Raw genomic sequence first — 16,183 nt, 5'->3', positions numbered from 1 at the left:
TAGTAGACTGTTTTTTACTCAAACTCATTTAGTTTTAAACATTTATTGAATGTGGTATACCCTGATAATTTCATTCCAAATATTGTATGAAAATTTTATTTGATTTTTTGAAAACATTGACTAAATTTCAAGTTCAAAGAGAGAAGCAGAAGCATTTTCCTAACATATAAAGCCAAATGTTCCAGGAAGTTATTCAAATAAAGATGATTGTGTAAGCAACGAAAAATAAAGAACACCAGAAACAGTTAGCCTTAAAGAAATGGTTATTGTTAAAGTTGAGAATAGCTTACTTATGTTGTATAGGGTGTTTAAAGACCATAGACTAAAGCAAATGTTTTTTAAACAATTTTTTAAGCAGTTTCAATTTCAAGTGAACATTTTGATTATGTACACAGGGATGTGCCAGCTGTGCCAATTGCGCCAAAGTATGCCAATCGCCGATTCTGCGCCAAAATGCTCCAAAAGACCGCCAAATGGACTTTTCTGTGCCAAAATTGGACAAACTTGCGCCAAAATTGCAATTTTGCACTTAATGTTGCAGTTCCTTTAGCATATTTGGCAGTTTTGGCAGAATATCATCAAGTTTATGCATTTGGATCTTATTTTTACGATTTTTGGCTAGTCCCGATTTTTTGCACACTTCAAAATCCGATTGCATCCGTTTTTGAAAAACTCAATCGTTTAAAATTTTTATATCATTCTGTTCCTTTGACTAGAAAAATTTTGCACTGATCATTATTTTCAACCTTTATTATCTTTTGTTTTCAGTATATGAGGATTTGTAAATTCGTCTTCTTGCCACGCCCACTCGAAAATGTCAATCCAGTTGCATCCAAAATAATTTAAGCGATTGCCATCTGTAAAAATTAATGCTGTTCATCAGTTTTTAATCTTGGGTTTCTTAAGATTTTAGCGCAGTAAATTGACCTCTAATTTTAGTTTGAGACACTTAAGATAGCAAAAATCTGAGAATTCTAATGCTCTGGTAATGAATATGCAGACATTTCAAGTTTCTCATATTTTGACATTTTTTCCATGCTCTTAGTTTGTCTTAAAATTGTTATTTATTTTTTCCTTTTTCACATTTTTCATGTTTTTTTCAGGTGTGTTTAACAATTCCTTTTCTGTGACATCATTTTCTTTTTCTTTTTTTTTTCATTGTAATTTCACTATTAATCTTGTGATTAGTAGTTCAGTACATAAACATATATGTTAAGAAATAATAATAATAATAATAAGGTCAAATATAAGTGAATAACTTTAACATACCAAAAAAAAAAAAAATATCTACTTACTTTTTAAAACTTACTTGTAACTTGTTGAGGTAAAGAATTTTAGCAATTGAGGCAAACAAATTTTAAAAACAGGTATGAAGGCACTCTAACTTAAATTGACTCTAAAGCAGTGATGTATTAAGCAAAGTAAATGTGAGCACTAAATTTAAATCAAAAGGAGTGTAAGAAAAAAGTAGAGCAGGACAGGACTTGTGCTTCGTGAAAATTTTGTGAGCCAACTGTACCATGCTAGTTTTTTCATTAAATTAAAAGACTTGATTTTAAAAAGCAGTAAAATACTTAACCCTTAAAATTTTATTTTCAGCATTTCTTAAAGCTACTACCATGATATTAATTTTAATTTTGTAAATTGAAATACTACTTTTCTTTGCATTTAAGATTTTAGAAGGAAAAAAAAATATGTTATTAAAACAAAAAGTAACTAAGAGTGTATTTCGTTTATATTGAGATGATTCTTTCTTGGTAGGTGGTAGTTTGTTCAACAATTGAAGAACTTCACTGTCACATTGACATCAGTCAACTCACGAGTGATTTGGGTGGAACTATTTCTTATGATCACAATGAATGGATACAGCAAAGAACGGTGAGATTTTTTACGTATATTTTTAGAAAAAATGATGCATATATTTTTAGAACTCTTTAAAAGTACTCAACTGCTAAGAAAAGAAAAGAAAACATCAGATTTTAAAAATGAGGTTGGGATATATTTTTAATAGTTTTCATAAATAGCATGTTAAAATAAACGCAGAACTGTCTGCCAGTGTAAATTGTTGTCTTCCATAAACATTGCTGCTCTAAAAATAAAATTTTAAAACTTAATGAAGCTTGAATCTGTCCTTTAATTGATTTTTTGGTTGCTAAAATGGTTGATTTTTTTGTCAAGTAATTCAGGTGAATAGACATAATTTTCTTACATACAAAAGTTGTATCTGTTAGGTTTTCCCAATTATGCTATCATCTTTTAAGTCTTTCTAACTAATTAAAGCCTTTTAAAACCTTAGTGCAAAAATTTTCTATACAAGATTGCTAGATACAAATTTTCAAATCTAAGACTTTTTTAAATTTCTTAGATGCAAAATTTTTGTATATTAGTTTTTAAACAGTTTGTAAAAGATTAAATCGCACATGTGGTTTTCCAGTATTTTTCCTGATTTCAGTAGTGTTTGAGAGGGCAAGCAATATTCTAATGTGTAAAAAAAAAAAAAAATAAATAAAAAATCTAAAGAAAAAATTGATACCAAATCTCAAATAAATCTTTTTTTTTTATAATACTACTTGCTAAAGCATTAGAATTCAATATCTGGATATGAATTTTGTGCATCCAATTGAAATAGTTGGCTTTACAGAGGTAAAAACATATAAGTGAACTTGGAATTATATTTCAATATGCTACCAGTTCTGCTTTTTCATCCTGTTTGGCTCATGTGTTAATTAACTTTAGGATGAAAAAATTGTGAGTATATTTAACAGACATTTGTTTTTCCCCTTTGTAGGCTGTCGAAAAGTTCTCAAAAAACACGAGCGAGGTATCGGTGACCCTCCAAGCTATGATCACCCAGTGGCAAGCAAGTGTTCTCCCTAACGACCCGTCCTCCACATCTGCACTCATCGAAGAACATGGTCGAGACCACCATGACCTCAAGGAGGACATCCACAGTGCCATCCGGCATGGGGAGACCCTCCTCAGCTGCATCCGCCGCCCGTCCGAAGTGGACGCCTCCCTGGATCTCTGTCCTGACAAAGCTCATCAACGTGGCTGCTGTAGAAAGGCGAGCAGATCTTTTGAGTTTCTGTTGATGAATGCAAATTGATGTCCCGTGTTATTAGCCATATTTGCTGAAAATGACTTTTATATCACTAAAAATGTTAAGTGCCATGATTTACCCTAACCTTGAATTACATATTCAAAACAAAAAACAGCTTATCAAGTTGACTAAATAAATAGTCTAACTCAACAGATCAAACTCAAAGGGTAGTTTGTCTTATTCGAAAAACAATAACAATAAACAATAGGATGGGGTTGGAAATGTAGTTGGTCTTAGCAGTAATTTACGTTAAGTGTGTTCTAGTTAACGAGGTTCGACTGTAGCATGAATATTTTCCAACCATACTAAAATCGTCTGTGAGAGATTCCTTTAACAACTCGACCCATAAAATTAGAATCGTGGTGCTCTTTTTCTGAAAACTCAATATAGCAGAATTAAGAGCTTCAAACCTGAGCATTTGATTATTTTAGCTCTAATACTTGAACTGATTATTTCAGAAAGGGCATAAGTCCAACCAATGCAACTTTTCAGAAATCAATAAAAAGTGATTATTTCATTCAGAAATGAACTAAATTCTACGAAAATTTTTATGAGTAATCTAGCCACAAGTAGGATCATTACCTCACCTTAAATTACGTTTTATTTCATGTGTGTGACATTTTGAATTAAATTATCTGGTGATACAGGTTTTTTTTTAATTTAAAATTTAAATAAATTATAAATCGCCTTAAAAAGGCTTGGAAGATTTCAAGCCGAGTATTTCCAAATGAGGTTCAATTAAATGAACATGATATATAAGTTATGTTCTGTCATCTTATATACTGTATACTTATTATTATTATTATTTTAATTTCTTAGATTGCTAATTCAGTTAGATGAAACAGAGAAAAGTTTTGATGCTTTTTGGGTGGGACATGAAAAGAAACTTCAGCAGTGCTTAGAACTTAGATATTTTGAGCAGGATTTCAGAGAAGTATGTACTAATTATGTCTGATTGTTTTTTGTAATTAAGTATTTATTAATCAGGCAAATTATTTTTTTCATTATAAACTTGATTTGCTCTTTTCTTTTTTCTTTTGACCAAATGAGCTTTTTTCATATTTTGTGGGAATCATTTATAGATTAAAAGAATATTTAGTGAATTGTTTTGGAAACTAGTTATAACTTGATTATCAATTGAATCTTCACTTTTCAGTATTATTGAATAAAAAGGGTTTTTAACTTTTGTAAAACCTGCTTTTGATTTCTACAAATTAAGCTCTCTTAATTGGTAACTTGCATAAATAGTTTCTAGTTAAATTTAATCTAACGTAAATGGTGATAAACATTTATTTTCTCAAGGTGCAAAATGTTTTGTCTTCATGTATGGATAAACTTTGTGCCATGCCATCATCTGGTGATTCCTTAATGCAAGTGCAAGAAGTTTTAAAAGATGTTGAAGACTTTGAAGAAAATGTTCAAGTAATTGCTTATTATTTTTTGAAGTTTCATACTACATTTAGTGCTGTAGTAGGGGAAGAGAGGGGGGGGGGGTAGAAATTCGAGGTACTACCATCCCATGAAATATTTCGTTTTTTTTTTGTGAAATAATGCAAATGCAATGTAAATTGGTTTCAAACCATCTTTTCTTTTGGTGAATTCCACAAACCCCTTGATGAGTTCTCTTAAATGTTTTTTCCCAGTAATAGCACTGACCAGATTAGATGTCATGACTAATATCAACTTTTTTTCAGTTATTAGGTGATTTCGTTTTTAAAAAATATTTTTTACTTGTCAATGAGAGTGAAATAGGGGGAAAAACCTGTTGATTTTTAATATTTTCTCAATTTATCTCGCCTTTTCAGTTTTTCTGATTTTCAAGATAATTCCTCTTGAATCTGTATTAGCTTTTTACTGCAAGTATGGTACTGTTCTTGTACTGTATGAAATTCACCTTTTTTGTCACCTCATTGATTGTATAACTAGCTGTTGAAAAAGATTTAATTTCCAAATACCACCAGCGATGCTGGGAAGGATTATTCCTTGTGATAAAATATGGCAAACAGCTTTTTAATGACACAAATTTTAATGGTAATGATAGAAATAGATGCTATTGAAATTTTGAATCTGATAAAGGATCACTATAACTAAAGGACCATGGAATTTCCCCATTATATCAAAGCAAATTCGGTACTTGTGGTATAATAAAAACTTAAATCATCTTCCTCACATTGAAGTAATTGTATTTTTTGTAGAAAAAACAATATTTTGCTTATATAATTAACACTAAGCATGTAATTCACAGGTTGAGATTGCCAGGATGGAAGATGTGCAGCAGAGAGGGAAGTGCCTGATTGAAGAGAACCACTATGCTGTTGATTCCATCTCCCCCAAGTGTATGGAGCTCGAGAAGATGGTAGGTGACTTCCAAAACCAGCTCCAACATAAGCTTGACATTCTCAGGAAGTATTGTGACCTGCATGACAAAATAGAAAAGGTACTTTGACTTTTTTTCTCTAACATTTTCTTGCTCTTGTCATCACTTTGGACATGTCTTTTTTGAATGCATTGTGTATTTTTTAACTCTTAGGTAGATTGACTTAATATTCGAATATGATGCTTAACCTTTTTAATTGCATGGAGTGTGTTGTTAGGTGTTTATTAGCTAATTACTTCTTTAGCGTAAAAATAGTCTTTATTTTGTAGAAAACAATCCTATTTCACATTCTAACAGCTCTTGTACTACAAATACCACACTTTCCAAGTCTTTCCATTTTGGCTAGAGACTTAAACGTTTTAGAGTCAAATTTCTTACCACAGATTATTTGAGTTTTGCTTATTCTGGTCCATCAAAAACTGTTCAATCAGATGACAGCGAGCCTGCTTGTAACAGATTATTGAGTTCGTCAGTAGCTTGACCAAAACATTGCACTGCCACAGAGAATCTCTGTCCTCGTTGAAGGTTCAATAATGCAGGCAGATCTCATCAAGAGCCAAACCCACCATAGAGATTAGCTTGTTGGCTGTCATGCCCTATCATAAGGTGGGATGTAGCAACAGCCTGAATGTATTTCTAGTGAAACACATTCTCCATAGCAGAAAACTCCCTCATCCCACAAATTAAAATATTTAGACTTTTGATGTTTTCTGTACTTTTGTTTATACCTTTCTTTTTTGCTTTTCTTAAACTGAGATAAGTAATTCGTATCATCTATTTTTCTTCTGCATTAAGTAAAGAACTTTTGCTTGTCAATATTAATGCCTAAGTATTACATGACTCCCAGTGTTTTTTCCTCATTGTTTTGAAAAAAAAAATAGAGATTTATTTTAAGCTTAAGTTTCAGGTTCTCTCATTCTATCCATGAGCATGATTTTTCAAACCATTATTTGCATTTGTATTTGGATTATGTTATTTGGTGAATATGCAGATCAAGAAAGAGACTGTATCTGCTGTGCTGCTGGGGGGGGGGGGGTTAAATATCTCAAAGCAACATATGGAGGAGCCTTACTCTGTTCAAGTAGTTTTAATAATGCAATGAATGAAAAATTCGACTTTGAGCTCCAGAACTACCTTGATGTATGTATGTACTAATTTTTATTTAAAATAACCATAATTCTTAGCAGCTGTGAATTCCTTTGATGTTCAATAGGATTCCATAGTTTAATTATCCTCCTGTACTTGCAATTCAGTGTCTTCCAATGAACTTATACTGTACTAGCAGCATAATTTAAAGAAAGTTTTATAGGAAAAAATGTACTGCTGTTAAAGTTTTATCGAATGAAAGGAGGAAATAAATTTACTATCAAATGTAATGCTTTATTAGATAATGTATTTTTTCATTTGGTGTACCAGATGAGGGTTCATAGCAAGGGCGCCCATATGCAACATTTTTAGGGGGGTGCGCTCAAAAATTTCCCCCCTGATTTAGCAGAATATTTTCCCCATGAAAACCGATTTCATTACAGATTAGAGATATTAAAATTTGACATTTTTAATAACTTATTCATTTATGGCTGGAAAAGAAATTTTTATACATTTTTGCACTAAAAGCCAAGACAAAAAAAAAGCAAGAAGGGCACTAAAGCACTAAAAACAAGGAAGTTCTCATTTCTGGCGGGGGGGGGGGGGGGGGGGGCTTGAGCCCTTACTCCCCCCCCACTCAATATGGGCTCCCTTGGTTCATAGCACAGCAAATTTTTTAGAGGAATAACTCTTCAGTGCATTGAGCTAGTGACGTGAAATCGTATAGGGGGAGGATCTGAAGGAAGCTTATTTTGTAGACTGTCACTGGTCTTTTTTTTTGCCAATAATAACTCGATATTCAATAAAAAATGCCTGTTGTTTTTGCCAAAATCTGATATATTTGAAACTAGAAACATTCTGAAATACTCAAGAAGTGGTCTACAGCTTTTAAAAATTGGCCATTATCATATTCGAGCTTATTAAGCATATAAATTACCAAGTTTAAATAAGCTGTGACTGATGGCAAAATAAGTTTGAATGCCAAGTAAAAGATAGCAAAGATGCTCGAAAATATCACTCATTGAGAAAGGGAAGTCGTAGTCCTACTCTCAGAAGTCAATATGACACTTCTGCACCTCAGAGCCAGACTAACGTAAGTCCAAAATTGTGATTTTCTGTTTATTTGTGCCTTGTATGTAGAATTCTATTCTGCACATCGAGCCATATGAACATAATCCTAAAAAACAAAATATTTTATGATAAGTTACCAGCATTGAAAGAGCACGAGTCCACTCCTTTGTATACACACCGAGGGATCGTTTTTCTACTCTCCTATAAAGTAGAGATTATGTAACTTACGTTAGTCTGGCTTTGAGGTATAGATTAGTGTCATCCCTTAAAGCTCCTTGAATCACTTTGATGCAGACTTTTCTTAGCCCTCCTTTAACCTTGATTTATGACCACTAGACTTTTTTGCGTGGCTTTGTCTTTATGACTTTTTTATGATCAAGTCTGCAGAGATCAACTAAAAATCATAAAAGAACACAATCACAGCAATAACAAGTGTGAAAAGATTGATTCCAACAGACTAACTCAGAAAGGTTTGCTCAAATTTCTAACCAGACTTTGTTTCCTTAGAATGGGAACACTTTCAGAAATTCTTTTTTTTTTTATTTCCTTTATTCTGGTGTGTGTCTTTTTTTTTATTTCCTTTATTCTGGTATGTGTCTTTTTTTTTATTTCCTTTATTCCTGTAAATCGTGAAAATTTGAAATAGAGGCTCTTTGTCAGTTCAAGTGTTATTCAATGTTTCCTTTTTTCTGCATATTGTGAAACACCTTGTAAATTTGTTTTTATTCTAGTCCTCAAGTTTATTTTGACGTCTTTTTGTCTGTTCTTTATAATGCATTGTGGCTTGCATAAGTGTGCAATGAATATTTCATATTTTTCTCATTAATTTCATCTTATTACCTTTTTATCATGCTACTTGTTTCATTGTATTTTATTATTTATGCTACCTTGTATATTTCGGCATAAATGTCTGCATTTAGAATTTTTATCTTCACTTGCTATCCCTGAAATCTCATATGATAGAAATATTTTCATTCCTGCTTATTCAATTTAAGATTAGTGTTATTACTAAATTTTTATGCTGGACAATTATGCTTCACTTTTCAATCAAAATTCAACTTTTGTTTTGTTAATATTAAAACAAATTTTTTGATTTGAAATCATTGCAAAAAAGTATTTCACTGCAAGTTCAGTTGGAATTGTTAAGTTTTTTTTAATTCTTACTTTTTAAAAATGTTTATTCAGATTATTTGTTGCAAATTTCAAAATAAAGTTAAAAATTGAATTAGGGATACTTCTATTATTTATCAAAAGGCAGTTAAACAAAATTTTATATTTAAATTTTTAGTAGGTGGTCATTTTTAAAGTTACATAACGAGTGATGTTGAAATTTTCATTTTGTTATTGAAGTGCTCTGTTATTCATTGAGTGAAACAAATGATACTTTTTTTTAATAGCATGTGTTTTCAGTATTGCATGTATTTTTCAAAAGGTTTTTTAGTTGAATTGGAATTTCATAAAACTTACTTTAATCATATAGTAACAAATGCTGTTTTGTTCTCTGAATTGCTTGTGACATGCATATTATTGTAATCGCTCATTTATTTATTGCATTTTATTGCTTTTCTGCCATGCTGAGCACAAAAGTCATATTTGCACTTTTTACAAAAATCGAGTTATGGTCACCAAGTAATTCTTTGTCACATATTTTACCTAAATGCAATGTTTTATGGTCATTTGTCAATGGAAAATATTTTTTTAAATACTTCTGATAAAGTTGCATCTGTATCAAATACATAGAGGCCCACAATTTTAAACGACAATTTCTCATTTTGAATTCATATGCAGATAAGACTTTTGCACTTAGCACGGCAGTATTAAAAAGTTAATTTTTGTATTGCAATGTTGCATACATTTTGTGGCTAGATTTTAAATATCATTTAATTCCATTGGTGTTAGTTTTTCAAAATGTGCTAGTAGTCAGGGGGCAACTCAATCAGTATTTTGACTATATATTTGTATGTGTTTGTGTATATGTATGTGTGTGTGTGTGCAGTCAAACTCATAAAATACTGCCAACTTTGGTGATAGTCTGAATATTGACCGAAGTCGATGGTTTTGGTTAAATAAGGTTTTCTAATCCTTCATAAGTGCATGTTTTCTGAAATTTGTTGAAAGTGTGTTCTTTATATCTTAATTTTCTTCCAGAAAATGAAACTTGAAAATTTGTAGTACCTTGTTAGTTTTGTAGCTAAAATAAAAATTATACGATTCGTTTAAAACCTGACCAGAAAAACAAAGTTGTTTGGCAGTTTGTATTTTCTTTGGATGGAAAACCTTTACCATATAGTCCTTGCTATAAAAGGGTTTTTATATCCTCAACCTTTTATGGTTTTTCTTCAACAAAACTTGGATGATTCTTCAACTTTTTTTTTCTAGAATGGCAGAAAACTATCAGCTATAAATTGCTGACTTGAGACTTACATTTTATTTTTAAACTAAGAAATTAGATTTTTTTTTCTGCTGCAGTCTATTGGGGTTATTATTATCCTTGGTTGGTCCAATAGGAAATATGAAGAAAATAGCACAAAAAGGGGAGCCTTAAAAAAGAGAGGTGGAAAGAGGTGTAGGAGGATATTCTTGCAGATATACTCTACCTAGAAACACTCGAGTCCCTTCTAAATGGCGGACCTGTTTGCTCTTAGGCTTAGTTAAAAAAATATATTAGTAGTTTTTCTGTTACACTTGAAATCATTAATTAGCTCGTTTGAACATCTTTGGGATAAAAAAAAAGTATTAGTGTGTATTACATTAAGCACAGGATATCTAATTAGCTGTGTTTTTATTAAGTAATAAGTTATAGTTTAATAGCTGGAAAATACATCTTTTTCTCCAACATCTATGTAAAATTAAGTTTCAAATGTATGAGAAAAGACATCTCTCAATCATCTTTTATAAATCTTAAGTCTGAATTAAGAAATCAGTATGTATCCTAATGTTTTAGCAACAATTCGTCTGCAAAATACTCGTTCATAACCGACTTGATTATGCTTCTCAGAAATTGTACTTTTGGATAGTTTTACCTTTCTCAAACACTAGCTTTTGGAATGAATTGGGTTTGGAACATATAAATGATTTGATGACAGCCTCTGAAAACTCCCAAAAATCAATGCATTATGCATGAACATTTAGTGCAATGTGAACTGAAGTCATTGACTATTGCATTGACTATTTGTCATAACATTTGAAATTTTCAGTTACCTCCCCCCGCCCCCATTCTGTCACATAGCTTGTTCAATTAATTGCTCTGAAAGTTTAGGTATGGAAAATTGCCTCAAGTGACAATAAATGCGTGAAACTTTCGGCAAAAACTTACATGAATGGGCAGAGAATATGCATTAATTTCTCCTCATTATTTTCAACAGAATGTTTGACTTTTCTAATGCAGTATTAGTCATAAACATTATTGATTACTGTTCTGAGAAAGTTTGTGTTTCAAAAAATTTAAAAGTTAAGTATAATTTAACATTAAATGTGTAATATTTAAAAAAAATATTTATTCAAATTCACTAATGTGACTTATGCGAGCTAGTGAAATCAAATTACTACACATAGCAGTAGAGACAAGAGTTTTAAAAAGGGAGGGGGGGGGGGGAGATGACAAACTTTGGTACAAAAAGTAGTGGGGGAACAAAACTTAGGTAGCAATGAACTAAAACAATTAAAAGAGATATAAACTACCAAAATAAGGGGCTCCCAAGTATATTGCACTTGCACAAAGAATGAGTTACTAATATTAAGCTATTGGATGGAAATAAGTTAACTGCATATCTCTCTAGGCAAATACATGGTGTGCAGAAGGAGTGGAGCTCTTAGCTTCTCACCAGATTGAAAAGTGCACGTGCTATGAGTTTGCATCCAGGGCCCTTCAGAATGTGGATGAGTTCTTACAGAAGGGACGAGAGATGCAGATCTGTGAAGAGCTTGAAAATCATTCCATTTTTGAAGCGGCCATTTCTCCTGAAACCAGGACACTTGTGCAGCAGGTAACTACTTTCTTTTCCTTTGATTGTTTGGTTTTTTGGTAGAAAAAAAACAAAAAATTAAGTGTTTTGATTTTTTTTATTCTACTTTCCCCAGAAACTTCAGAAAACAAAGAAAAAAGGCACCAAAGGAGGCTTAATGCATCTTAAAAATATCGCAAAAAAACAAAAACGAAGTCTAAAATAATTAAATAAATATCAAAAAATTGGAAAGTAGGGTATTGAGATGGGGAAAATGTCTGTCGATTGGTCTGTCTGTCCTCCCCCCCCTAATGACTTTTGAATGAATAGTCCGATTCAAACAAACTTTTTTTGTTCGAAAGATCTTGGTGAGGGCACCTCATTCCCATATTTCACTTTTTGGTTTGAACATTTTTTCGTTCAATTTTGAACAGTTCAAATCCTTTAACATTAGCGCCTACGAGGAACTAAAAGTCAATTTTACTTGAAAATTTTTTTGTTGGAAATAGCTCTTGGTGAACAACTCCCGAATCCGATTTCTAGAATTTTAATGCCGTCGACTCCGACTCCTGTACATGAAAATTAGTCAGAATCTGACTCTCTGACTCCGATTCTAGTGGCGTTGCTTTGGCAAAAATTTAGACATGGAGGAAAAATGAGACACCGACTCTGGAAAATTTAAAGTCTTCGACTCCGTCTCCAAATCTTTTTTTCCTGAAATAAGTCCGATTCCGCAAATATTGGCAGAGTTGTGGACTTTAAAGGAAAATGACCGATTCTGAGTCCGATTCTTTGAATTAAAAACTTTCGACTCCCAACTCTGACCCCTTAATCCAAAAATGAGTGACTCCAATTCCGACTCCGCAGCTGCTGCATGTCTTTACTGTGAAATAATTATTTTTGATATGATTTATTTTTATTTTCACTCTAAAGTTTTAATTTATGTATTTAATTTTTGGCGGAGAAATTCAGAGTCCTTTATGTTTTAACATTAAGCTAAGCACATACAATTTTTTTTTTAATAATGAAAATTATTTCTTTAAGTTGATATTTTGTTGATTTTTATTTATTTTTGAAAGTGCATTTATTCTCTTTTTTTAAAGTATTTTTTGGCAACAGGGGAAAAACAAACTATTTTTTTGTAGATAGTGCATTTATTTTATTTTTTTAAAAGCAATGGAAGATTTTTTTAATAGAAAATAATATATTAGCTGCCTAGTTAAAAAGGGGCTACTACTTTATTTGTTCATTTATTTATTTTTTATGCATATCTTTCTTTAGATGAGAAAGGCATATTTTATTTCTAAAAATCAGTTTAAAATGTTAAAAAATTATGTTTGAAATAATTTGCGATTTTAGCTAATTTTGAGAATATTGATCAGATACTAGAAAGTCGATATTGGTATACGGGAACGTAGGCTCGTCTAGCTCTGGATGGAGCTTCTTGTTCAACATTAGGATGGAGTTTCCACTCTAGATACTAACTCATAGTTTTCACAAGGTTGCAGCAATTTAAATCAACTGATTTATTGCTGATTCCAATCATTTGATTTTTTGTAAATCACTTGTTTCAGTTTGGTGTATATTAAATATCCATTAAATCTGCTCAAATAAAATTAAATTGTCTATAAATCCTTAAATTGTACATTTAAAGGAAGAATATTTATAATATTAAAAACAAACATTACATTAAATTGATAAAGTTAAGAGTTCTTTCTATGTCTTAATTTTTTAGAACGAGTAAAATTGATTTTAAATAAATATCTAATGAGCAACACAATAAAATGTAAAGTTAGAGATGCTTCAATTTTATATAACAGGATAAATGTTCTGAAAGGATTACGGTCACAAAGAAATGACTTACAGGGGGAAAATACTAGGAGTTTCATTTTAATACTGGTGAAAACTACTCAGTGCTGGGGGCTACAAAGGTTTTATATTTCAATATTGTTCAAATGTAAAACAATGAAGTAGCATATTAAAATGTTCCATAAGAAATATAAACAGCTATTTAGTGCAATTGATTGGCGTTTGCCAAAAATTTGGTTAAAACTTAACGTGACCAAACATGTCACAAATGCATTGAAATATTAAAACACCTTTTGAAAGCGTGGTATCTTGTAGATAGTGCAGGGGGATTAGAACTTCTTCCGGAGTTTTAGTATTTCCTCTAGAGGTTTAACAGAACACTTTTGTTGAGAATCTCTGGAAATTTACATTAGAAACTAGTTAATGTTGACCAATATTTGTGAAGATTACAAATATGAGATTGATGTTGACATCCTGAAAGTTTTGTTAAGTATTTGTTTTTAAAGAAAATGTTGAGGACATAATTAGAAATTTTAAAGTCAGAAGCCAACGCTATTATTATTAAAAAAATAAACTGCTCACTTGCTGAATACATATTTGCATTGAAGAACTTCAAGTTGTTGCTTAATGAAGCATCAAAAACCAAATTGTTTTGTCCATAATGCAAGGCAAGGTAATACCTTTGTAATTGCACATGTACATTTTTCTAATTTTATTCTTAAGTCCATAAGTTTGTTTTTAACTCCTAAGTAAGAAAAAAAAGAGATCAAAACAGTGTTATAAAAGACTTTTGTTGGGAATTCAGTTTAAAAACTTACCTGTTGAGGGCACCATATCCCTTCTACGTTGCCCTATACACTTATGATCCTTCCTTCCAGTTTGTGTGGTTATATTTTAATTAGGATTCCTTCAAAAGCCGATCTGTCATTTTGTCTAAGAATTGCTTACTGATGCTTTTTTATGTAAAATCGATACATTGGTCACACTTTAAGTACATTCATCTAAAAATGTCTATTTTTTATCATACTTATAGTAATCTGTTTAAATCTTTTCTGTGTATGATAGAACCATCATCAGAAATTTGTTTCTGTTCCTTAACTTTCAAATTTTGTTTTCTATCCACACATTAAGGTTCTGAAGAGACTTGAGGACATGCGAACAGTGTGTGAGAAGAGGAAATCTAGCCTGGAGAAATTGGCGGTGAAGCCTGTCAGGCCCGTCCAGGCTGTGGTTCCGGAACCCAAGCATCCTCCACTCAGAAGAGCTTCTCCTGACAATGAGAAGAAGGTGGTGCTCAGGAGAGGGACAAAGGTTTTTAATTCTTTCTTTTTCATATTGCTGTCATGTCTGTCATAATCCAATTGATGCTTTTTATTGTTACCCTTTTCTTTTGAGGATTTTTAGATGATAAAAGGTAATTTGTTTTATTAAGAAAACTTATGAACCAATAGCAAATTTTGGAAATTAAACTCAGGTTTAAGAAGTAATAAAAATGGTGTGCTATATAAACAGTTCTTCCTATGAGTATCTTAAGCATATGGTTTTTATTTTGCTTGTCTTTCCTGGTGGCAGGTCTGAATGAGTTCAACCTGGTTGTGGTCATGCTTCAGGAAGGTTAATGGTCAATTCATGTCTGCTTCATGGCCTACTCTCTCATCTCATGTATGAGTAGAGTAGTGGTATTATTCTACTAAGATCCTGTTGCTTTACCATCAGTTTTTTTTCTCTTTGAAGCAAAATGTTTTTTACTCTTTTGTTACAACACATGATGTCTCTAAAAAATCTCACTCTAAACAGTGTTCCTGAAAATTGTAATTTTTTGCACAAAAAGAGGGAAAAAAATGAAAACCTCTCCCCCCCACCCTTCCTAATCTCAGCATTTTCTGGAGTAAACTTTCAGTTTAAACGTTTTGTGTAAGATTGTTTCACTGTTTTGATAAGCCATTTTTGTCTTTAATAATACATTGCATAAAACCTTTGCAGACAACAATAGAAATTTGCCATGAAGAGAATGAAATAGAAAATTCTGCATATTTTCGTCCCATTCAGACTTCAGAAAATTCTCACTCAAACAGAAATAGCACAGACATCTTGAAACTCAAAAGAGGGTAAGTTTTTGATTAATTGTTTAGTTGTAAGTTTTTTAGTTGTTGTTGACACTGAACCCCTCCCTAATATGTGAAGGAAAGAAAATCAAATAAGGAACAAAAACAAAAAGAATTATACTTAATTTGAATACGCTGTAAATTTTGTACATAATGCTTTACTTAGCTTTTATGCTTCCTGTCATTTTCTTTAACCTGTTTGGGACGGCAGCTCGCAGAAGATAGTGCCTCCTCAGGACGGCAGCTGTTACACGCGAACTGTGTGTACAGGCCGGGGCAATATCTCCTGCTAAGCCTAATACGCAATTTCGGAAAGTATGCATTACATAATCACGGATAAAATAGACATTTAACATAGAAATGAAACCATTTCTAATACATGGTAAAATATATCATAATTTTAATCATAACAAAATAAAATTATGAAAATAACTGATATTTAACAATAAAAATACAAAATATAGTTTTTTTTACTATAGCTGAAAGTACCAAAATTACAGTATATTTTGTACAAAAGAGGAAAAATATTTGCACTTAATATTAAGAAATAATTGAAGAATATCGTAACAATTAATAGTTTAAAGTCAGATGAAAAATTTCAAAGCACAGACCAATGCGCATTGTGTATTTTACACTCATAGGTAGCATTACATCTTTTATTGTGCTTTGAGCAAACTACGCATCTCCGTCT

At 31.6% G+C, this 16,183-nt stretch overlaps 1 protein-coding gene across 1 annotated transcript in view; it reads left to right on the top strand.

Moving 5' to 3' along the window:
* The window catches only part of LOC129218488 (guanine nucleotide exchange factor DBS-like), a 111,399-nt gene that overhangs the window by 71,213 nt on the left and 24,003 nt on the right, over window positions 1-16,183 (top strand). The window contains 9 exon segments of the mRNA XM_054852776.1: window positions 1,762-1,878; window positions 2,789-3,034; window positions 3,036-3,064; window positions 3,920-4,034; window positions 4,403-4,522; window positions 5,346-5,537; window positions 11,414-11,620; window positions 14,519-14,698; window positions 15,371-15,495. Coding sequence (XP_054708751.1) covers window positions 1,762-1,878; window positions 2,789-3,034; window positions 3,036-3,064; window positions 3,920-4,034; window positions 4,403-4,522; window positions 5,346-5,537; window positions 11,414-11,620; window positions 14,519-14,698; window positions 15,371-15,495 — 1,331 coding nt within the window.

This window comes from Uloborus diversus, chromosome 1 (assembly GCF_026930045.1).
Source record: "Uloborus diversus isolate 005 chromosome 1, Udiv.v.3.1, whole genome shotgun sequence".
NCBI lineage: Eukaryota > Metazoa > Arthropoda > Arachnida > Araneae > Uloboridae > Uloborus > Uloborus diversus.
Note: the sequence above shows the minus strand (reverse complement) of the source record. Positions and strands in the feature narration are given on the sequence as shown.